Genomic DNA, 25,625 nt, shown 5'->3' with positions numbered 1-25,625 from the left:
TAACCGACTGCGCCACCCAGGCGCCCCATGCCATTCTATTTCATGTGGTCTCTCAAGTTGTTTTCATATAGATCTGATACATTATTCGTTAAATTCATTCCATGCTATTCGCCTTCTTTGTTTGCTATTTTAAGTGAGAAATTTTCCCAGTTATATCTCCAATACACGTGAAAGTTCTTGATTTCTGTATATTAAATTTTACTTAGTCAATTTGCCACATTCTGTTATTGTTTCTAATAAATTTTTGGCTGATTATTTTGTTTTCTGAGTAAATAAGCTAATAAACAGCAAATAAAAATGCTTATGTTACCTCCTCTCTTTCAATTTTATCCTTTAATTAAAAAAATTTTTTTTCATCAGAAGAGTGATAAACGGTGAAAGTACACATCTGGTCTTGCTGCTGATTCTTAATGAGAACATTTCTAATGCTTAAATTATGGTCAAAGCTGACTTTGCCTTGAGGTATTTGATCTTGTAAGGACATACTTACATCATTCTGACTTTTTTCATAAAGAATTATGTTGAATTGCATAAATGATTTTTTTAGCAGTTGGAGGAACTCACATAATTTTTCATCACATAAAAATATTATTTTAAAATACACATATATACCATGTAAAGCTATAAACATGATCTTCCTGGCATCCCAACTTCTTCATGGTCCTTATGTTGGCTAATATTTTCTTGGCATTTTTGAAGTACTATTCATAAATGTGTTCTATAGTATTCTCTTTTTTAAAAATAATTTTTAGGAGGGGTAGGTGAGGCTCACCAGCTATTGGTGGGAGGCGTGTTGGGGAGCAGACTGGGCTGTTTCAAGCTAGCAAATATTTCATTACAAAGTAATGTAGAGAGCATGACTTATTAACTTATTACTCCAATTCATAGTAATTTTCTCACCCTTATTGTATTGATAGACATCTTCCTGCAAATCTGACTTGTCTGTCCCATTGTTCATTTAGGCTTCCTCCCTGCTTAGAAAAAAAATAATAAACCACATACAGGAAACTTCTAATACCAATTGGTGGGCCAAAGTACATTATAGCAAACACAGGATTCTGAGATAGCACCTAAAGATGTGACCTCATCTTAGAGAAATCTTTCCTGGCCTTTTCTGTAATCTGCCTCTGTGAGCATCCTTTCTCTGCCTCTTTCCATACCCACACATTTGGAAGATCTTCCATATAATTTGTGGTTTGGGTTTGCAATGCCTCTAATTTTAATCAAAGATGAAGTTTGTGCTTTTGCTCCTTATTACTTTGTGATGATTTCTGAGAAGAGAAAGGGTAAATATTCCCTTTATCACACCATTTTAAAACTTAAACCTCTTTCTATTGCTTTTGATTACATAACTGAAGATGCATTTCATGGGAAACAAAAATTTAAAAATACAGCCTCGCAAGGTCTGGGTTCATTGGCTGAGAAGTGAAAATGACCATGACTGATGGGTGTAACACATGGAAGGGTGCACAGGATTCCAGAGCACCCTGGTCCTGATAATTCCTTTTCTTCCCTAGTCCTCCCACCTAGCATCCAGTCTCTTACCATATTCTGTTTTGCTTTGCTTTTTCTTGCTTTTCTGACCTTTTGTTGAATAGTTGTAATTCCCTCTTTGCTTTCAGTTATTTCTATTATTTTATAGAAAATCCTAAAATTTTCACTTATAGTTAATTTCATATTTTTGTAACGATGTCTAAACATGTCCAATGTCACTATCTTATGCTTTTCTTTTTCATCATAGCACTTAAAGCTTAGATAACACATACACACGGAATGGCCAGAGTTTGTATGGAATGGTGTTAGTTTATAGAGGTTTCCCTGGCGTAAGAGTACTGCTTGCACCTTCAAAGGTATTCTGGTTCTAAGAACAAATTATTGATCACCCTACTTAAATTATCATAGCACCTGACATTATTTTTCGTGATTTTTTGGTTTCCCCTACTAGAATGTAAGTTCCATGAGCATAGGACATTTTACTGTTGGTCCTTTACTCCCAAAACCAACAACAGTTTCTGGCATGTATTGTCCACTTTATAAACATTTTCTGAGTTAAATGAATGATTAGACTAGGCAAGACCCTTCACATGCTTGAATTATTTCCTTAATTTCTCTTATTCATCTTATTACTCAAAATTCTAGTCCCGTTTATAAACACACTCATTATGGTTATTACTGTTTACAATCTAGAGTTTATTTATTTCACTAATTTCTGTGATTTCTTGTATCCGGACTCTTCATTTCGTCTTCATCTTTTTTTCCTTGCTGAAGTATACCCTTTAGCAGATCTTTCAGCCAGGTTTTTGAGTAGTAAAGTCTTAGTTTTCATGTGTCTGAAAATATCTATCCCTTCTTCCATGTGAATATGATACTTAAACTGGGTATAATGGTCTTGATTCATTGTTTTCATTACACAAATCAAAGGAACTATTTACCTTTGTCAATATATATTGCTGCTGAAGACAAATCTGCTTTCAGTATAATTATCATTCCATTGTATACTTTCTCTCTGGGAGTCTTGAAATTTTGTCTTTATGTAGCTGGAGATTCACTTTGACTTTTCTAGGTGCAACTTTATCAGTATTTATCCTGCCTAGAATATGTTATGCATTTTCAAGCAGAGAATTTGTGTCTTTCTTTAGTTCTCCATATCCTCAGCCATTCCTCTTGCCATTATCTGGTTTCTCTACCATCTCTGTTAGTTTCTCCTTATAGGATGTCTCTCAGATTGGCATCTCAGTGTATCTTGTATCTAACTTCTCTCACATATTTAAAAATGTTTTATCTCTGTGTGATATGATTTCAGTGAATTCCTTGGCACTATCTTCCAAATCGCTAATGATCTCTTACTTTGTGTCCATCTAGAATTATGTTTATATGTATGCTTTTATTTCAATGATTATATATTTTAAAATTTTAAGGTTATTAACTCATGTCCATTTTGCTCTATTGTTTGCATTTTTTAATTCATTTTTATTGCGTTGATTTATTCTTTCTTACTGACATTTTCCTCTAGTGCTTTGGGAAGTGTGTTTTGCATACTTATCTTGAGGAAGTATTCATGCTTTTTCTCCCCTTAGCTCTCTATATCTAGTCATTTTCTGTCATTTCCATCAATCCCCAGTTAGAATTAAATTTTTATTGGGGAGCATTTGGTTCCTGGGGAGCAGTGATACTGGAGACATTGCAGGAATAGGCATGGGCCAACAAGTTCGCTGGCCGTGTTTGCTCTGCAGGACTTTCTCCCGCTATGACACATCGGCTGCTTTATTTGCCATATTGTGTAGCATCCACTGGAGTTATTTTTGATTGACTTTCACTGGTGGGTAACCTCCATTCTAGTCCCACATCTCTGGTGGTAAGCCTGATTTGGTTTCCCTCCATAAATGGGGCATGATTAGCTCCCATTACCCTGTAAAGATTCCTCTCTCATTCAACCTGCACTCTCTAACTTCCCTTTCTTCTTCCTTCCCTCTTTACAGCCCACTCTCCCCTTCCCTTACTGATTGGTTCTCTAGTTTTATCAGTTAGTAGGAAAGGAGTGTGAAAACCTCCAACCATTATTATGGAATTGTTTGTTTCTTCCTTAAGTCTGTCAATATTTACTTCATTTATTCTAAAGCTGGTATCAATACCTACCTATATTTATGATTATATCTATTTGTATCTTTCTAATTCGTATTTTGTAGGCAGAATAATCTTGCCTCTCAACAAAAGTACAGTGTGATAATCTCTGCCTTTTACAGTGTTCAGGCCATTAACATGTAAGGTAATTGATAAGGTTGTGTTTAAGGCTGTCATCTTGCTGGTTATCCTCTATCCTTTTTAATTCTGTTGTCTCCAAACTTTCATGTCTTCAAGTATTCAAATAGATTTTGAGTTCCATTTTAATGTGTCTATTGACTCCTTAGATATACTTGTTCCCTTACTTTTTAGTGGCTGCACTAAAGGTTATACTATGAATTTTGAGGGTATACATCCTTAACTTTTCAGTCTATTTGGAATTAATATTGTACTACTTCATGTAAAATATAGAAATCTTGCAATTTATTCTCTCTTCCTGTGCCATCCTTTGAAATTGCCTTATGCATTACATTTACATGCATTATGAACTCTTCAAAGAAACGTTAATTTGTTTTGCTTTAAACTGTCAGTGTTGGAGCACCTGGGTGGCTCAGTCAGTTGAGCGTCTGACTCTTGATTTTGGCTCAGGTCATGATCTTGGTGTCTTTGGGATCAAGCCCTGTGTTGGGCTCAGCACTGAGTGTGTAGCCTGCTTAAGATTATTTTTCTCCCTCTCTCTGTTCCTCCTTCACTCACGTGCACATGCTCTCTCTTAAAAAATAATAAAATAAACCATCACTGCTTAAAATAAGTTAAAAGCAAAAGAAGTAGTTTTTTAAAATGTTTTTAATGTTTTATTTTTGAGAGAGAAACAGAATCAACCAAAGTTGGACACTCGACTGACTGGGCCACCCAGATGTCCCAAGAACTGGTCTTTTATATTTTCCTAGGTATTTACCATTTCCAGTGCTTGCTGTTACTTCTTCAAGATACACATTTTCTTTGGGTATCATTTCTCTTCAACTTGAACTTTCTTTAGTGTTCTTGTAGTATAGGTCTACTAGTAACAAATATGAATAGCTTTCTTATAAATGCAAGTATCTTTCAGTCTTGAAGTATATACACTTTCAGTCTTGAAGTATATTCTCACGGGATATAGAATTCTGGTTGACAGGGTTTCTCCTCCTCCTGGGGACTTTAAAGATGATATCATCTAGCCAAAAAGACTGCTGGTTTAGGAGTTTTAGCTGCTGGATGCAGTACCATTCCTGCCCTCAGGCCCTGGGCCATTCTTGTAAGTTCCACCCCCACTGTGCCCCCAGAACCTGCCTCCTTTGTTCATTATCCAGGGCCTCCAAGTGGCTGCTTTTATATTTTGTTCGGAGTTTACAGTGACTGGGGAGGATTGTCTCTTAGAAGCTTACTTAGTCATACCCATAATAGAACTCCAGAGCTCATGTTTTAAATCTCTTTTCTACACTGCTTCCCTAAAATAGCTTAAACAGAATATTGAACAAGTCAATTCATCATATAGATTTTATTACATTTGTTATTTACAATAGTAGCATGCTTGAAGGGCAAAAGGATGGTGTCATGGAGAGAGGGTTTCTTTTTGAGACGCTGTTTACTTTGACTTCTGCACAACTACTTCCTGGTTCTCCATTTTTAATTCCCCGATTAATCTTCTCGAGGTTCCTTCTGTGACCTATTGTTTCTCTTTTATTTATTTATTTATTTATTTTTATTTTTTTTAATGTTTATTTTTGAGACAGAGAGAGACAGAGCATGAACAGGGGAGGAGCAGAGAGAGAGGGAGACACAGAATCTGAAACAGGCTCCAGGCTCTGAGCTGTCAGCACAGAGCCCGACACGGGGCTCGAACTCACGGACTGGGAGATCATGGCCTGAGCCGAAGTCGGGCGATTAACTGACCAAGCCACCCAGGCGCCCCTATTATTTCTCTTTTAAACACTAGTCTCAACCCTATGTGATTTTTTTTAACCTCTGTTCCAGATTTCCCCAGGTAATGTCAACAATCCATCTGATTTCAACTATCATTTCACTGTAGATGGCTTTTACCTCAAAATCTCCAGAATTACATCTCTCGAGTTCCTCAATATCTTCCATCTACCAGAAATCCCAACTGCATGTCGAGCACATGTTGTGGATTCTCCATTCCCTTTCAGCCCTTAACTTTTTCCTTTCCTGCCTCTCATTTCTTTCTTCATGAAATCAATACATCTTTATTGAGTGTCACATACTGCTTTTAATGTTATAGATTTAGTCCTGAGGGAAAACAGTCTCTGTCCTTCAGGACTTACATTTCTTATTTTTTCTTAAAACTTTGTAGTTTTTAGAATTTTTAGGGGGAGCATGTGAGTTGGGGACAGGGGAAGAGAGAGAGGGAAAGAGACAGAGAATCCCAGGCAGGCTCCATGCCGAGCACAGAGCCTGAAGTAGGGTTCAGCCTCACAACTGTGAGATCATGACTGAGCTGAAATCAAGAGTCGGACGCTTAACTGAATGAGCTACCCAGGTGTCCCTGTCCTTCTGGATTTAAACTTGAGAGAGCGACAGGCTGTGTACTAATAACTGTATAGAAGTAGATTTAAGGATAAAGACTTGGAGATAAAGTTGTTTTTCTTGGGGCGCCTGGGTGGCGCAGTCGGTTAAGCGTCCGACTTCAGCCAGGTCACGATCTCGCGGTCCGTGGGTTCGAGCCCCGCGTCGGGCTCTGGGCTGATGGCTCAGAGCCTGGAGCCTGCTTCCGATTCTGTGTCTCCCTCTCTCTCTGCCCCTCCCCCGTTCATGCTCTGTCTCTGTCCCAAAAATAAATAAAAAACGTTGAAAAAAAATTTTTTTTTTAAAAAATTGCTTTTCTTGAAAGGCTTATCAGAGGTTTCTCTGAGGCACTGATATTTATGAAGAAATTTGACTAAAGCATTTTCCCACCACCTTTGTTGATACAGAGCCACACTTTGCCAAATAACCCACTCAAGAATCAGACTGTCAGCTTAAATTCAATCTGCTTTCTTGTTTTTCACGTCTAAAACTTTAAATTCTCATATGTATTTTAACTCCCTAACAAATCTTTTTTCAGCTCCAAGTTTCCATCTCTACAACTATTAAATCCTATCTCTCCCTTTGAATTGTAATAGTTTCTTTAAAGGTGTTCTGGCCTCCAGGCTTATACTTTTCCACTCTCTCCTCCACGCTGGTACCAGAGTGGGCTTTATTAAACCAAAAACAGTTAATGTGACCACTTCGAAATAACTTATTGGCTCCGCAACGTACTTCATACTGTTTCTTTGTATTAAAGACTTTCATGACCTACCCCTGATCCTATGTGTCCTTATCACTTACCCTGCCTTATACCCCATTTCTTATTCTTCTACAGGTGTGGCAGACTATTTTGCATCCATTTTCCATGCTTTTTTTTTTCTTCTCAGCTTGCTACCTCTATTAGAAGTGCAGCATCATCCCCTCCTCACCAACCACTTGGAAAACTTTTAAAACTGCATTTCAAACAAGCTTTTAGGTGATAGTGCCACTAATCCACTGCCTTACTGTGAGTAGCAAGGGCATAGATGACTTTAAGATTGTCTTGATCCCAAACCAAAAGAAATGATGGTTTCCATATGCCTTTGAGCACTGTCTTTCCATTTGTGGATTTCTCTTCTCCCCTTTCACTTGCCTAATACCCACCCATTCCTTGAGATTTAACTTTTTGTGCTCTCTGTCCATATTTTTCTTTTTTTTTTTTTAATTTTTTAACGTTTATTTATTTTTGAGACAGAGAGAGACAGCATGAACGGGGGAGGGGCAGAGAGAGAGGGAGACACAGAATCGGAAGCAGGCTCCAGGCTCTGAGCCATCAGCCCAGAGCCCGACGCAGGGCCCGAACTCACGGACCGCGAGATCGTGACCTGAGCTGAAGTCGGACGCTTAACCGACTGAGCCACCCAGGCGCCCCCCATATTTTTCTAAAAGTAGACCCCACTACCAATGTGGGGCTTGAGCTCACAACCCTGAGGTCAAGGGTCGCATGATCTACCAACTGAGCCAGGCACCCCAGCTTTTTGTGCTCTCTACATTGGACAGTAGTGAACTGTCATTGCTGCTTTATTTCCCCCCAACTTGATTAAGGAATGTAAACAAATGATGTTCATAAAATTGTTCCTTGATCTTTGAGACGTTCAGTTATTAGCACCAAGCCTTGCCACAAAGTAGATAAGTCAATGTACAGGTGATAAAAGAGTTTAAATTGAAAAATTATCAATCTAAATGCAAAACTTACTCATAAAGAAAAGGAAACTCTTTTCATGCTTCTCTGTTAGCAGAGTGCTTAGTTTTTATTCCTTCCATTTCCTCATCTATATCCATCCCATCTACACCATCGTTTTCCCCTTGACCTTATCATCTTCCAATAGTCCTTCACCACTTAATCTGTATCAAGTGAATTTTTGCATCTAACTTTTAACTTTTGGAAAAAGGATTTCTCAAATATTAACATCTTTCAATTCGTAAGTGGAAAATACTTTTTCCTTAAGATTGTATAAGAAGCATTCAATTTTTTTTAACACTTACCTACTAACAATTGTTAAACCTGAAATCAGAACTTTTAAAAAATCTTCAGAGTGTAACTTATTTTCTCCCAATGTTGAATATGATGACGGTATTTTGGAAGCATCCTTAGGCAATATACACACAATAGGCACAGAACGCTTTTATTATTCATTTTATTTTCATATAAATTAACATCCTAGAAAAATTGAAATAGAAACACTAAATACAGTATTGCACATAGCGATCTTTGTTAAATGCCCTATTATTACAGTGAAGAATGGTAATATACACATTGGAGGGACTGAAGGAGACAGGAAGACTAGAAAACAAACCAAGTCCACTACTGTTTCTTTGCACTTAAACTATAAACTAAAAGGTAAAAGACCATACTTTACATAAATGCAAACATAGTTGTGATTCAGGACATTTTCTTTTTTAAGTCTTTCCATAATTAGTTTCTGATAGCAAGAAATTCTCCCCTTTATCAACATCGATAAGCCCCAACAAATATCATTAAAAGAATTAGAAAAAAAAAACCACCTATTAATATTAGACAAAGCCATCACAATGTGTCTTGAGCTGACTTTAAAATACTCTCACAAAGAGTGGGAGATTTACTCTTCTTCCCCCTTGAAATAAAATAAAATCCTTTCCTAGGCTCCTTCAGGTAACAAATCATTACATACTCATTTTATAGCTTTTAATCACCTGCTGTAACACATAGAGATGATTCTAATCATGTAAAAACACTCAGGCAGGTACGTGAATTAACAGATGCCAATCCACCTGAAAACTTACTTTTTTTTTGCCAACAATTAGTCATGTTTGGCAATTTTATGAACATCATTTATTTAAATTCCTTCAAAATATTGAGTCATATTTTCTTTGTGAAGGCCAATGGTAACATTATAGAGAGGCACAACTTTAATTTACTTTAGCTGAAGATTAGCTTTATGTACGGTCTCAAAGAACACAGGCTGATAAAAACCCTCATTAAACTTAATACTCTGATTTCTGCCTATATTAAATGACTTATAGGAAAGGGCTTTCCTTTTGCTATATTTTTTACTTGAGTAAAAAAATGATAATCTTCTTTCACAAATATATAGTTATGGAGAGCAACCCAAGAGTTGGGGAAGCCTTGATTATGATATATAAATGGTACTTAAGTTTTAAAATAGAAAATTTATATGTAGACATGAAACTGATACAAACAATTCACTAGAAATAACATTTTAGCCATAAATCTAAATGCAGTGAAATGGAGTACTGGTTGTCAGTAGAAAGGAAAATGTTTTGCTGGGATAAGGAATATTCTCACAAAAGTAAATTGTAAGTTAACATTTAGCATGTTCAGCATTAATGCAAATATTGCCTCTTATACATGCTGTTTTGGTCTATCAATATTATACCATAAACTTTACAAAAAGAAAAGGTGTCAAATTCTCCACTGGTCTACTGCTTTTGCATTTTTATGAATGTACAGTAAAATTCAACAATGGTGAACTGTCTAGAAAACACAAAGATTATGCTAGAGGTCAAGAGGAAAAATGAACAAAATGGTATAGTTTCCTTCCCACCCTCAGGTCAGCTGAATGTTGTGGAAGTGGTTGCAGTGACTCATGTTCATTTTGCTTTTCATTGCTCATGTTTTCATGCTTATCTTTGCTTTCTGAAAATAAATGCACCAGAGAAAAGTTACAGTTAGAAGTAAGAACCTTAAAAAATGTACGAAGTATATAATAGCCCAAACAAGATCTTTTCATTTGGATTAAATTCTCTAGGAAAAGGTTGAAGATCCACCAGCCCAGAAAGGAAGAATATATAAGCAAAATCCGTTTTATCTGTAAGAATTTCCCCAGCCAAATCACCAATTATTTTTGAGACCAAAAAAAAAAAAAAAAAAAAAAAAAGGCTTTAAAAATTCAGCTTCTCACCAGTGTGAAAAAGTACCAGCTCACCTTTCTCATTCTCCATCCTATACACAAATACATAAAGATTGACCTGAGTGTTCATTCTCTTATATCCTTACAATAGCATGATTAGGTTGATTAATGATTTTCCCTTCTCATTCAGTGCACCTTTAAGGTTATACTCAAATCAAAAAGGCAGAAAATAACCTAAACCATAAGGTAATACTTGTCATTGGATAATATTAATTTTGATATAGAGAAACTAAAGGGAAAATATATTTTAAGTGGAGATGTAATTCCTAACTTTTTCTAAGTAGGGTTTAATCATATTCCAATTTGGGTTATTTTGATATCTTTTCCATTTTTTAAATGTTATTTATTTTTAAGAGAGAGAGAGAGTGTGTGAGTGAAGGAGGCACAGACAGAGAGGGACAGAGGATCCCAAGTGGGCTCCCCACTAACAGCAGAGCCCAACATAAGGCTTGAACTCATGAACCCCGATATCATGACTTGAACCAAAGTCGGGATGCTCAACTGACTGAGCCACCCAGGCACCCCGTTATCTTTTCCATTTACACTACGTTAGACTAATCCAATTCAAAGTTTTCCTATTTTAAGGCCTAAAACAACTTTTCACTTAAAACAGCATCATTTACTTACTCTTGTGGTACCAAGTGATAAAACCTCAAAACATTTAAAAAAAAAATACTGACAGTGTGTCATAAAGGAAACTTGTCTTTTTTTTTTTTTTTTTCTTTTGAGAGTGTAAGCAGAGGAGGGCAGAGAGAGGGAGACTGAGGATCTGAAGCGGGCTCTGTGCTGACAGCAGAGAGCCCAATGTGGGGCTTGAACTCACGAATTGTGAGATCATAACTTGAGCCAAAGTCAGACGCTTAACCTACTGAGCCTCCAGGGCACCCCAGAAAACTCATCATTTCTACCAAGCCCTGCCTCCCAGGGTGTGAAAGTGGTGTTTTAAAGAAAGTGGGTAAGTAGGAACGCTAAATAAGCTTGTTGAGGTCAGGCTGTTAGTTTACAGCTGATACACAGCCAACTCTATAGAGTCATTTGTGAGTACAAGCTGGGTCTGAGCCCCCTGGTCTGAGCAAAGGGCAATGCTACTAGTACTCAGCATTTCCCATCGTGTTTTAGATCCCAATGGTGCTAATTCCAATTATAACAGCCTACTCTGGGTTCAAATACGGCCCTGTACTGGTGATACATGTGTAATGGAGAAAGTGAAAAATTGCTCCCCAAACCTCACCAACACACACACACGCAGGTAGATGCATTCCTTTAGGAGATTTGTCTTAAATCTTAAGCTCTGAATGTCGATACTGAGATTCTCTTAGCCTTTGAGCCTGATCAAAAGCATACAGAAAAGGAGATTCTTCAAGTCAGAGCATAGCATCCATTCATAGTTAAGAGGAAAATAATTAAAGTGTCATTATGTGAGTTTGAATATGTTATGAAAATTATGTTTAAAAGCCAAAGAAAATCACAAGTTAAAAAAGGGGAGAGTTAAATACTTACAATTCCAGAGTCATGTCTTGGTTTTATTTTATAAAGTGATTTTCCCTTTTTCTGCCTACACACCTCTTCGGCTTCTTTTACTCTGGGTGGAGAGAAAACACATGTATTTAAACAGAGTCCTACATAGATCACTGGAATTCACCTTATGGTAGGTGGGCAAGTAGCAACTCATTAAGGATTTGAATCATTGGAGAAAATATCACATACACAAGAACATTATCTGACATTTGATTCAAAAACATTGAACTAGAGGCTAACTCATTCACGGGTTCTCACCCTGGAATCAAAGGGGGTCAAATGGAATGATATACAAACACATGAAAATTTTTATATCTACATTTCGTCCTACATTAAAGGAGTCTTTTGTAGAATAAATTAAGGAAATATCCCTCATTTTCAGCTAAGGGTACTGAGATTGGCTCTATTACATAAATCTGAAGCATTAAAATCAATCAACAATATCATATAAAAATTCATATGCCTATTTAAAATTATTTTGGATTCAATTTCCACATCACACTTACCCATGTCTGAAAGTCATTTGCAGTGAATACTTCATCAAGCAACAGAACCGACCATTTGTTTGAAAACAGAAAATAGAGTGCACAATAATAATATTTTGACACTTCTAGGAGTTATTTTTAAAAACACGCTCCAAGGAAAACAGCACCAAATTTACTAGAGGTATAGTTAAGAAAGGATGTTATTCAGAGGTAAGTTCTCCATTAAGTTCTGGATCTGCTATTTGATACCGGGTAATGTCCTTATACTATCAACTCTTGTATTCCCTCAAATAGTAAAAAGGCTTAATACTATTTAATAGTATTACTATTATTGCTACAGAGTTGTTACAAAGATCAAAAATATTTTATTTAAAATGTTCCTTATAAACCGTAAAATGCTATAAAAAGTATATGTGATTGTTTTAATTAAACAAATAGTAAGAAATTTTTAAACTGGGATTATACTAATAAAAAGGGGTTCCATAAGTAGGAAAACTAGCCTATCAGGTTAATTTATTTTTTTTATTATCATAATACCCTTGGAGATTAAAAGTGGAGCATTTCTGGAAAAAACTTAAAAGGCTGTGACTTATCTTAATAAAAGATTTTTAAAATTCAGATCTTCGAGCTTATTTCCTGAAAGAAATGAATTACAAATATATTTCTTGAGCCCTGTGGTAAAAGATTTAATGGCAGAATTCCTCTATCACATAACTGAATGAATACCTGTTTTGAAACCGTGAAGGAAGCAAACGATCCAGCATAGTAGCTCTAAGATTGGTACTAGAGTTTACATTAAAGCGTGACGAATGAAAGTAATTCCTTTTGGACATAAAATGCCTGAGTTGATATTATTAGTAATTCCAGAAAATGACGACAATTTAGAATATGCTCCATTGCAACTCCTTTTTATTACTTTTTGTCCGAGCCATAAATTGCCTTTAATCCTTCCTCCAAACATTTGAAGACAAAAACATTTTCTTTATAACAAAGGATTGCAGGAGTTCCCATCTTCCTCTGAAATAGCTACCAGTAAATTTAAGTGTAACTATTTGGACGGGGAATTAAAAAATCTTTTTTTGTAAGCACTAAGCCAAAATCCAGCGGATCCCCTCTTAAAGTTACTTGGAGCTCTTTAAACTATTTCGTGACATTTATTTAAAAAAAAAATAAAGTACTTCACAAAAACTTAGATCACCAAAGCATTTTTATTTTCTCACTATCATATTTATTTTGCTTTAAAATTTTTTTAATGTTTCTTTATTTTTGAGAGAGATAGAGAGACAGAGCATGAACAGGGGAGGGGCAGCAAGAGAGGGAGACACAGAATCTGAAGCCCGCTCTAGGCTCTAAGCTGTCAGCACAGAGCCCGATGTGGGGCTTAAACTCAGGAACTGGGAGATCGTGACCTGAGCCGAAGTTGGACTGAACCACCCCAGTGTCCCTATTTTGCCTTTACAACACATTTTTCTAAGGATCACGGGAAGACAAACATATTTAATTTTACACAAAAACAAATTCAGCCATTCCTTACAGCAGAGATGACGAAAATTGCAATGTGCGTCAAGGAACCCTCACAAGATTTAGCTCGCTCCTTCATTTGACAATCATTTACGGAGCAGTGACTCCAGGCCACGCACTAGGCTTGGCTCAGTTTTATAAGGACAATTACATTCACTGTCTAATTGGAGAGCTACCCACGTAAGTAAATCACGTGTGTGCATTAAGCACCACCACCTAGGATTGTAGAGGTTCAGCCATGTCCAGGAGGAGGATAGGGATTGTGGGAATCTTTCTGGAACAGGTTGACAGCTGAGCCTTGATTCAAAGAGAAGTCTTAACTGCTCTTACCTTTCCCAGAAGGGGAAACGGGACAGAAGATGAAAGAATAATATGTGTAAAGACCGAGTGAGACAAGGAATACCGCAGTGAGATTAGAGAACATACACACTTCCCTCCTGTGCTGTCACGGGATGCCTACACCCTTAGAAGCCAATGATTGAACTGGCTTCTGCCTTGTGTTCCAGTTTCTGACGTGCATGGCTCGGGTGAGTCAGTCACTGCATCCTAGGCACCTCTAGATAGGCACAAATAAACGATTTGGGGACCTGAGACCCGAAGCACCAGAACCTTAAGTAGTTGCTATTCAGATTTAAGGGCACAGGCATGGAACAGATGTTAAAATGCCGTTCTCTCGGCCCGCCTCCCTCCGGTGCAAGCCCTGTAATGGGTGGGAATCTAAGCAGCACCCCAGAATGTGATGAACACGGCCAGTGGGCAACACTGAGAAACTGCACCCTGGCACCAAGGTATTCCCCTGAAACCCGGCCTGGGCAGCCGCCCTGAGCCCCTGGCCACTGTGCTTCCTCACCCCTCTCTCTTCCCAGTGCACACTGGGTCCCGGCCCATACCCCGAGAACTTGCTCGCTTCAGCACTTTGTGGAGTTGCACCCCTCCTAAGCTTCCCAGCAAATGCGGCTTCTTCCAAATGCCAATTTTATTTCAGCAAAACTCTGACAACAAGACATTTTTTCCACACTTTAGGCAGGAAAAAAGAATGTGTCCCTGGAGGTGAGATACACTGCCAGAGTTGGCAGAAATAAGAAGCATAACAAGGGAGAAGCCGGGAAGGAGAGAGAGGGCTGAGGCAGCTGTCCTTATGAGCGTCTCCCGTTTGCTCTCCATCTGGGCGAGTGTGGCGGGCTCGTCGGCTGGCTCATCCAAGTTAGGCCTATTGAGTAACTACTTGTCCATGTTCCACCCTCTTTCCCTCCTGCCTCACCCCTCATTCAATCATGCCGAAAATTTCTTAAACGGAGAAGGAAAAAGATGTTTATCTCACAACTAGACATCACAGGCTTTAAGTGAAAAAGCATGGTGGTGATAACATTTCAAACAATAAATAAAGACGACCACTACGTCCTGTTTGGAAAGGAGATGGGGAGTAAAAACAGGGACGATTCTTCATTTATAAAAAGAGAAAGGAGAGAGAGGAAACCATGGGTAGGCCAAAGAAGATAGCCCGTAGCTTTCAAATGTTGCCTGCACTTGAGTTTAAACTCTGATTAGGGTGAGGACTGGGATGAGGTACCGACCTTGCATGATTCATGAAGACATGTTCTTTTGAATCTGGTTGCAGTCACACAAAGGGGACTGCCAGGGCATTTGTTAATCAAGATTTCACCCTATTAGAGAACTAAAAAGGGAAGTAAAAAATTTCAGATGACATCTTTGATAGGCTCATTTAACAGTTGCAACTTCTAATCTGCAATCTAGATTACAGAAAGAAAATATGAGCAAAAACAAATCATATGATAATGAAAACTCTTCCACTCATCACCTCTAGTGATCTTGGAAAAACAACACAGAAAGCAGAGACTAGAAAACAGGAAATGTAGCATTGCCTTTTAGACCGAAGAGAAGGATACTGAGTGGTATATAATGGCTGTAGAATTTGACGTTTGTGCTAATATTTCGCTGTTAATAGCCTTTATTGTCTGCAGAACTTAAGAAACAAAACCAGGCTGAATAAATATTGAAAGTACATATTTATCTCTTAAATGAAAGGTCAAAAGTAATCATAACATGAGACATTTTTTTAGAGGGAGAATTTAATTATAGGAAATAACCAAATGGCATATATGGAATCAGGTTTGGCAAATAGAGTCGGTGACCAATTTGAACAAAATAATTTTTGTTCTAAGCAAAGTTTCGTTCAGGCAACAATTAGAAAGAGTGACACGAATCAATATGCGATTCCCAAAAGATGGAGACTTGCTCCCTTCAAGGGCCAACTCTGTATAACCAATTTTGAATAAAGCCTTTCTGAAAAAAATCAAACTTTTCTCTTCAATAAACGGAGGCACAATTTAACTTTTACTTGATGGCCCGTGTTCGTCACTGCCTTCATCACTGTTGTAATGTGCTGATACAGGGCCACCCTCAAGGCCTCCTAAAATATATACCCATGTGGCAGCTCACCCCTGCGTGGACCTAACACTTGTACTTTGCTGTATTTACTTTGTGTCCACGTTAAGCTTTCTCTTTCTAAGATAGCAGGTTGTGAGCACTTCTCACTGGCACCAGCACGCCTGCCTCGAGTAGAGACTCTATCTTCTTCAATAATTTCTATCTTCTCCAGACGGGAAAACCAGATCACCAAGCTACTTTAAATGGGCTTCAAATTAGAACACCGAGTTCAATGCTAGCTAAACGAAGGGAGTTCCCGGACCTGGAGGCAGTAATTGTAGCCGCCACAGGCCTTCTCCCCACCTCCCACATACTTCAGGGCTCCCAGCTGTGTCTGGAAGGCTGGCAAGGCCAGAAGTCGGACTTACAGATAGGCAGGGCTTTAGGGCTCTAAAGGTCTAAGACTCTGAGATTCTAAGACACTGCACGCCTCTCGTCATATTGTACCACCCGGCATGCTTACTCAGCAGGTTGTCCTCAAAGATGGAAAGCAATTTGGAATGAATATAAAACCTGAAATTCAAGCTTATCAAGGTAAAGATGGGTGACACCATTAATTGGTAAGGACAGATTTTGTAGGCCTACCTCAGGGTAGGGAGGGAATCATTTTGTGAGGAATAGGACTGTGAGATTATCTCTCAGATGAGACTGTTTTTTGCAGTCCAGGGCAAAGTGACCAGAGAAAAAGAAAACACTTTCAAGTATTAAAGCTTAAATTTAAATTTACTTTAAAAAACTTTTATATTACATTTATTTTCTAAAAAATAAAGCTGTAAATGTAACCTAAAAAATAGTAGACTTTAATACATCTATAGGCTTTTTAAATTTCTTATATGCAAATATCCTCAGTTGTAACAACTTCCTTTGGTTTGAAGCAGTTATGGATTCAGAAATTATGAAGCACAGACAATTTGAGCCCAGGAGAATGAAAATATGAAAAATATTTTTTATCACACAGAATTTGCTGAAACTAATTTGCATTCCAATTATTTTTATTTTGGTATTTTTCAGAACAAATGGAAACTTTCTCAAATTTTTCCCTTATTATAACTGGGCATATTTAACCTAAGGGTTTTTCTAAACAAAGAGAGTGGTTTCTTATTTCTCTCCTAATAAAGACGTATTTTTATCTGCACTTCCCCCACTCCTCCCAGCCCCAGACTCATTTATTGTGAGGCAAACATATACAAAAAGTTCAGTGTGATTAAGTTTAAAGACAGTTTGTGAGATGAATAAGGGAGATACACTCGGCACAGAAACAGAGAAAAGAAACCAGACATCCCTGTAGCCTGCAGGCAGAATCATTTTATCTACCTTCTAGAGCAAAGGCCACGCTGGCCACAATCTTATCAAGAAAACAGATATGCTCTCATCATTCAGGGGAAGGAGAAAGGGAGTCGCTTTTCTGCCACTAAACATTAATAATTTGGTTTAAAGAAGTATCTGTGGCAGACAGATTCACTTCCTGCTGGCTCCAATGAGGCTTGCTGTGAGCAGCTGGATTCCTTGCTGGAGTCTACAGCCTGTGAGAGATTTAAGTGTAGCCCAGCACTGGTATGTCACACGCTGGAGATCCCGATACAGAGAAGAAGCAGCTAAGAGTAGACATCATTATCGTTATTACCAGTTCACAATGTACTTCGCTGAAACGCAACACCATTGTGCCTGACTACAAAATTTACAATTTTCTAAGAGAAAAGCGAAAAAAAGACCCACATATAAACACACAGAGAAGAGGGGCCGTGAGAGATTCTAGACAAAGGCTGGTTAGGGGAGCTGGCTTTAAAGTTATGGGTGTCTCTCTCCAGGTAAAGATGGAAGTAGGTGTTAGACGCCTTGTGGAATTAAAGGTGATCTGGGGGGAGGTTACTCCTGGCTCTGTCTTCTCTCCCTTTGACCTTAATGATTTAAAATACACACACAAAAACATCACAAAACCCCTAGGGACACAATGGGAACAATCAACCAAAAATGTCACTTATTACCCTCAAGTAAAAAGGACTTCAGTTTTCTCAAGAACATGTGAATTTCTGAATTTCATCACTGACAGTATCCAGCTTTTCAGAGAAACATTGCATTTGCACCTCAAATGGTTTCCAACTGTTTTTCTGGACATGCTTGCTCAGTCTCTTCTACTGCTTATTTATTAAACTCCCTCCCCCCACCCCCCACCATCCAGGGTCTAATGTTGACCCTGTGGTGTCTACAGGCAATCCCTACGTGATAGTTCCAACTATGCTGAAGACTTTCAGATCCACACCTCTAGTTCTGATCTTTCCCCTGAGCTCCAGATCCCAGTGGACATTCTTCTTTCCTTTCCCACCCAGGCCTTGGTTAAGGACATAACCATCCAGGGCACCTGTCTGGATAGTAGATCAGTTTATCGTCCGATTCTTGATTTTAGCTCAGGTCATGATCTCACAGTTCATGAGTTTGAGCCCTGTTTAGGGCTCTGCACTGACAGTGCGGAGCCTGGTTGAGATTTTCTTTCTCTCTTCCCCTCTTCCCCAACAAATAAACAAACGTTAAAAAATTAATGTTTTATTAATTGGATTAAAATTAAATAAAAAAAAGAACATAACCATCCATAACCATTCATCCACTGAATTTTCTTTCCCTCTTCACCAACCCTCCATGCATATGTAAATGGTAACAAGTTCCGTTATCAATGATTCCTTAGTAATGATGTTTAAATCTGTCCCAACCTAAATTCCACTATTTCTGATTGTTTTCAAGGCTCCTCCTTAATGCCACTCGACCACTGCCACACCCTCCAGAATGGCTTTTACACTGTTCTAATCCATCTTTCACAAATTCCCCAAACATGGGAATCACATCTGAGCCACTTATTCATTTGCCAAGAAAATACTAAGTTTCCTAGTGAGGTATTCAAGGCCATTTACAAGTAACCTAATTTCTCCTTAGTCTCCACAATGTTCCCTGGGCTCCAACTATGCATAACCACTAATCATCCCTGTAGGAGATCTTTGCTAGATCAGTTTCTATGGGACTACCCATTCTCTTTCTTTTCCTTCCAAGGATCCCTCAAGTTAAGCTCAAAAATACCATCCTATAGAAAGTATATAGGACCCTCTAGGAAGGTGTATTTTAAAGACTTACAGCTACATTTATGTATCTGTCTTTTGCCTTGTTGAATACTAAGTTCCTTGAGATTGGGGATCATGCACATTCATTTTTACATTCCCAGGAATAATAATAAAGCTCACACAGGTGAGTATTCATTAGACGTTTGAAAAATAACTGAATAAATGATGATGAACAGAGAAACTGAGAGTAAGCTAAAAAATGCACGGGGATAAATTTTGACCAATAACTGGGACTTTGATTTAAATATCTTTTTTTGCCTTCTTCTTCCAGTGAACTCTTAAGCAATGAGTCTGGATGTCCAATTCACATACTGAGCAAACTATGCAGGGTTCTATCTGACTTGATCTTTGAGTTTACTGATTTACTACTATAATTCCAACCATAAATAACAATTTAGTTGTGAGTACACATAAAATTTATGAAAATTTAGTATATCATATTCACTTTCTTCTATCTTATAGAAAAATTAAGTTTATATACACTATATGAATCATTAGAAGCCTGTAGGATTTAACATGAAATCATGTCAAACTACTCTCACTAACTCTTATTAGCTCCTAGGTTAGTGGAAAAGATAAATGACATAGATGTAATACATCTTCTTTTCAACAAAGCATTTGAAGAATCTCTAATGGGATGTCTGCAGACAGGAAAGTGAAATGATAGGTGAGAGGACACTTAGATGAGTTTATGATGGTCAAACATCCTAAAAAAACATAACAGGGTGTCACTACATCTGGTTACGTTCTTGCTTTACAAAGCATCCCATTGAAGAGGATCGAGCACAATTAACTGGCAAAATTTATATGAGACAGGTTAATCTGAGAATGGAGAAAACTGTCCTAACAATCACAGATGCCAAAAAATAATGGAGATGTTTTTTTATTTGAGGAAAGTGAACAGTAAGCCAGTAATGTTTCAGACACAGTGAGTGCTCCATGTGACCACCTCCTCCAACCATCTGGCAACCAAGCATGAGAAATGTAATCATGCTATTCTAGAAAGGAGGAGCGTGGGATTCAGAGAGGTTCTTGAGGTCATATAATAATGGAATGAGTGATCTGGTCAACTTCAGAGTCTGTATTCTTTCCATATCATTCTCTCTAGAAAGGGTACAAAATCATGAGCTTAATGTCCACTTATTAGTACTGTAAAAATGGTATTCCTATAATGGGAAGTGAATTGGGATAGATGATCTTCATTTTATTTCCCAAGTTCAATATCTTTTTCCCTTTAGAGAGCTTCCACAGAAAGAGCATCTTAAAAGACACTATGATATAAGCTCCTTGAAGGCAGAGAACAGAACGTCTTTCCACTCCATTATCCCATGCCCAGCACAGCACCTGGCTCATCACTGTAGCATCTAACACTTACTAAGGACTTGTTATATGCCAGGCAATGGGCTAAGGAGATATTATCTCCTCTAAATCTTGTAATATAATCCCATGGGTAGATACTATAGTTACTCAACTTCTACAATGAGGAAACTGAAACTTAAAGTGGTCAAATTATTTGCTCGGGGTCATACACCAAGTTGTGGCAGATCTGTGGTTCAAATCCAGACAAACACAAAAATCCACCTCCAGAGTTCTAGTTGTAGCCACTGAACTACATTGTCTTTCACTACACAGACACATGCAGAATATGAAATATACAACCATTTATACCTTCCTCTTTCTATTTATTTCCATTTATATATTTATCACATATTTATATATATTTCCATTCACTATATTAATTTGTATTATTTAATTTTTATTTATTTAGAAGTATTTGATCCTTCAGATTGAATCTTTTAAAACTCTGAACATATAAAATGTGGCAGTTTAAAGTGATTTTTGAGAAGAGAAACTATTTACAAAAATGGACACATGTGTTTTACCAGATACTGGGGAGAAGCACCATAAATGGACAAGTTTTGAACTTTATTCAAGGAAAAGTATTAATGGAAACACAATGGGCTATAAGCGTTCATCTTTGAAAAAGGAAAGCACGTAAGATTGTCTGGATAAAGCAAAACTACCACCACATTTTCTTGATCCTAATTTTTTGGAGAATTTTTTATGTGGTTCTCTGAATAAGATATGTGAATTGTAATCAGTACAAATCTAAGAATACAGAAGAAAGAGAAACTTTTCCAATGTTTTTTTAAAATACAAATCCTCAAAATAATTGGAGATTAAATTTTAAATTTTTTTTTTCAACGTTTATTTATTTTTGGGACAGAGAGAGACAGATCATGAACGGGGGAGGGGCAGAGAGAGAGGGAGACACAGAATTGGAAACAGGCTCCAGGCTCTGAGCCATCAGCCCAGAGCCCGACGCGGGGCTCGAACTCCCGGACCGCGAGATCGTGACCTGGCTGAAGTCGGACGCTTAACCGACTGCGCCACCCAGGCGCCCCTAAATTTTAAACTATAACCCAGCGAAGGCATCTCCAAAGACAGGGAAGTCAACACACACTTCAAGAACGTTGGTGCTCATTGGTGATCTCATCTGATACAGAGATACAGGTCTGTAAAATTCAGGACAGCCAGCCTATTTTCTTAATTATAGCACATTGAAGTGGTCTGGAACTGAATACCAATAGGTGGCTAGAGTCTTGGGTAAGCATCGGAAATGCTAACGTTCTGTGCTGCTGAAGGAGACTACAGTTACCTCATGGCATCAACAGCAAGAGTCACATTCCAACTGTGTAAATGAAGTGACTCAAACGAAATTCTGTCAAACCAAGAGTATCCTTTTTTCATGTTATGCCACAAGGAATTTAACATGGTATCAGAAAAAAATGTGAGAAATGTGGAAGTCACTATTTAGAACTTTTTAAAATACAGGATTTTTAAACTCCTGATCACATATTTTTCATCACTAATTTAAAATCTCTGACCTAGGGAAAAAAAAAGAGGTTTGTTTTTCTCATGGATCATGAAGTAGAGGCTATTTTAATTCTGTATTAGAGGTAGACTCACATGGAATTTACAGAAGTAGTTCAGCTGATGTGCCCTTTATCTAAGTCCCATAAGAAGGACCATCTTCTTTTTGTATATATTGAAGATTTTTAATCTCCTTAATGAAATGGTCATATGACCATCCCTTGTTCTACAAATTTACGATAGCAAATAAAACAAAATTCTGTCATACATGATGGCCAAAACTATTACAAAATCATATGTGACAGCAAAATTAATCTTTTATTACAGGAGAAAATGTTGTTTACTACATTTGACATTTTTCACGTGAATATCATTTTACTGTTTCCACATGCTAAGATATTTTCTTAATGTCAGTGATTTTTTTTTTGCATGTGGTTCAGAAACATTTTTGATTATAGCTAGCGAGAGATAAACTTAAGCTGTTGGTACGTACACTATGGCTTCTGTTTTGACACTTCTCTAGCAAAAGATGACATGTATGAATAACTTGGATCCTATTTTTTAAAGACTTTTTTTGGGGGTTGCAGGGAGGAATTCAAGGGCTATTAGACATGGAAATTAGTTTATAGAGAGTTTATCACATTTCCTCCCTGTAAAACTCATAAAAGAGTACAACAAAGCTATTTATATCATGATGCTTTAGGATTATGCAAGAGGAAGCTCAGCTTAATTAAAGGAAAGATGTGGGAGATACAAGGCAGGAATGGGATCAAGGAAACATACATAATAAAGGAGAATAAGGGTCATGATATTTCCTCTCCTGGATTATTCCTATCTGGCTAGAAATATGCTGTTTATCCCATCATCATAAAACAAAACAAAAAAAAACCCCATAATTCACCTTCCTCTCCAGCTGGATCTTCTTTCCTCTTTGATTCTTTCTATGCACAAACTCCTGTGGACCCCATTTCCACTCTTTCTGCTCCCATCTCTTCAGATGCCTCTCCCCGGCTACTGGCAAGAGACAGCTCTTGTGGATGCTATCATTTCCTTTCAATTCCAATTCCAAGGTCACTTCTTTGTTCTCACCTCCCTCAAGTGAACACCAGTAGCATTTTACATGGTTCTTCTTGTAAGCTCTCCTTCTTGAAGCCCCTTCTGTACTCTGTCTGTGAGGCACTCTCTCTCTGCACCCACCTTTCACCTATCTCTCCTTGCTTACTCTGTTTCAGCAACTTCAGCCTCCTCCCTAAACATGTTCATTCCTGAGGCTCTGTACTTACCGTTCCTCTTGTCTGGAATGTTCTGTCTCCAGATTTCCCTCACTTCCCTCTCAAGTCCCTGCTTATAGTCAGACAACCACCTCCTACAACTCACTTTTTGCTTTGCCCTACTTTATTTTTCATCTGAGCCTATACCAGTCCTGTTGTGTATTAATTTAGCTTCAGAAGGCCAGGATTTGGTTTTATTTACAACTCCAGTGCCTGGCATAATAGTAGTCACTTAATAAATACTTGTTGGATGACCTCAGTAAGGTATGTGGACAAGTCATAAGTTCACAGTGAAGAATGCAAAACCAGTGTTCAGAGATGGGAGAAAGTAGAAGGTAGCACCCCAGGGAACAATTATAAAGGCAAATTAAAAGTTGAGGGGTGCCTGGGTGGCTCATTTGGTTGGGTGGCCAACTCCTGATTTTGGGACAGGTCATGATCTCACGGCTTGTGAGTTCAAGCCCCGCATTGGGCTCTGCGCTGACAGCGCAGAGCCTGCTTGGGATTCTCTCTCTCCCTCTCTCCTTGCCCCTCCTTCACCTGTGCTTTCTCTCTTTCTCAAAGTAAATATTTTTTTTAAAGTTAGATAAAAGCATTCTTGACTTCTCATCTCCTTCATGTTTCCCAGGATTTATCTCAGAATCTCCATTCCTTAGAGAGTCTACCTTAGGTTGGAGAAAACTGAGTTTTAAATAGTCCAACTAGGAAATTTATTCTAGAGCACAAAAGGTGAAGGGTATGGCCTTGCTAATACTGGAAGTATTAAGAAGTTAAATCAGTTGTGTAAATCACGGTGCCAGTAAGGGCACAGCTGGAATAACAGATGATGTGGCCTAGGCTGGATGGGAAGCTATATGAATGGATAGATGGATGGATGGATGGATGAGTCTAGAACAGTTAAAAGAACCAGGAAATTTAATTGTGTCAGCATCTTCCTAGAAACCTTAAATATTTGAAGACAATTACATAGACAAGGGATTGGATTTATTTGTGTGGTTCTAGAAAGAGTAGAATTAGGGCCAGTGAGTACAGCCAGTCAGCCAGCTATCTGTTCATTTTGTAATCCTTTACCCGATCCCCCTCAGGTTAGATGGATTACAGACTTCAGAACCTTTCTAATTTCAGACAGAAATATGGTATATAACACTATCCGGTTGGGTCAGATATAGCATGGAGTAATCAAACATGTTAATATTTCTGTAGTAAACATATGAACATTCATACTAAATGGGATGAATAAAGACTATATATAAATAGTCTCATATAAGTTGAGTTTGTCACAAACTTATGAAAAAAAATGTTTGGTTTCAGAGGTGTTTTGGATCTCCAAATTGTGGAAAAGGGATTATAGCTCTGGACTATAAAATTATAAATAAAACTGTATCTGTTATAATACTTGTTCTCAATGTTTATGAACTCCATTATTCCTATTAGGGAATTCTTTAAACCCTCAGGTGGAAAATAGGAAATGGCCATTAATAATTAAGAATTTGGATGTGAACACTTAATTCTTAACTTTTATTTGATCAGCATCATTAGGAAATTTGTTTTTAACAACTACTCACAAATGGTAAAATATATACTTTATGGGAGTCAGCATATTTTTTTTTCTTTTTTACATGGTCCACCAGCTTTCTGATGGTCATGTTCTCACCTTTCTTAAGCTACGAGGTTGTGCATGGTCCTTGAATCTCAGGTGAATGTTTGAGACACAATAAGAGACCATAACCAGTGGTAAAGTATTCTGTGAGTCCTTTGTCTTTTTCTTCATTAACAATAGATGAAGTAGGGAGCTTTAAAACATAGGAGCCAATTTAAGCTTTCTTCGTAATAACATCATTTTCACTTACTTGGATTTGTATTTTTTCCTGAATGGTTATGTGTGACTTCCAATAATGCCCCATCCATCCATCTGCTTGTCTGCCCATTCATCTGTTCAGCCATCCAGCCATTTATCCATGATATTAAAATAACAATTACCTTTCTGTCTTATTCTCTAATTAGTCCATAATGTCATCATTACCTATCTTTAAGTTCTTACTTTAGTACTCTGTACAATGGTTCTTTTATTTCACCTTTGTAAAATGAAAACATTAAAAAATAATCAAAGGCTATAGGAAATAAACCCATGTACCAACTCAATATGGAATTAAAAGGGCTTCTGCCCTAAAAACAACACATGGATTTAAGAATACATTAATATCCACAACTAGAATAACTTTTTAAATGAAAGCTTTTAAGTTATCTGTGAGCATCTGAAATTCTCTTAACTGCTAAAATATGCTGTTTCCAACTATTCTTCAACTTATTTACCTCCTCAATACATTT

The 25,625-nt window shown here is 37.6% G+C and overlaps 1 protein-coding gene across 2 annotated transcripts in view; it reads right to left on the bottom strand.

The window, feature by feature from the left end:
- Window positions 1–9,772: 9,772 nt before the first annotated feature.
- Window positions 9,773–25,625, bottom strand: part of FMN2 (formin 2) — a 393,006-nt gene continuing 377,153 nt past the window's right edge. For both annotated transcript variants that reach the window (XM_047076425.1, XM_047076426.1), the window contains 2 exons: window positions 11,574–11,655; window positions 9,773–9,799 (listed from right to left, as the gene is read on the bottom strand). In XM_047076425.1, the coding sequence (XP_046932381.1) occupies window positions 9,773–9,799; window positions 11,574–11,655 (109 nt within the window). The remainder of the gene's footprint in view (window positions 9,800–11,573; window positions 11,656–25,625) is intronic.

This window comes from Lynx rufus, unplaced genomic scaffold (assembly GCF_022079265.1).
Source record: "Lynx rufus isolate CCGP_SWC_20201006 ecotype Redwood Valley unplaced genomic scaffold, mLynRuf1.p SCAF_15, whole genome shotgun sequence".
NCBI lineage: Eukaryota > Metazoa > Chordata > Mammalia > Carnivora > Felidae > Lynx > Lynx rufus.
Note: the sequence above shows the minus strand (reverse complement) of the source record. Positions and strands in the feature narration are given on the sequence as shown.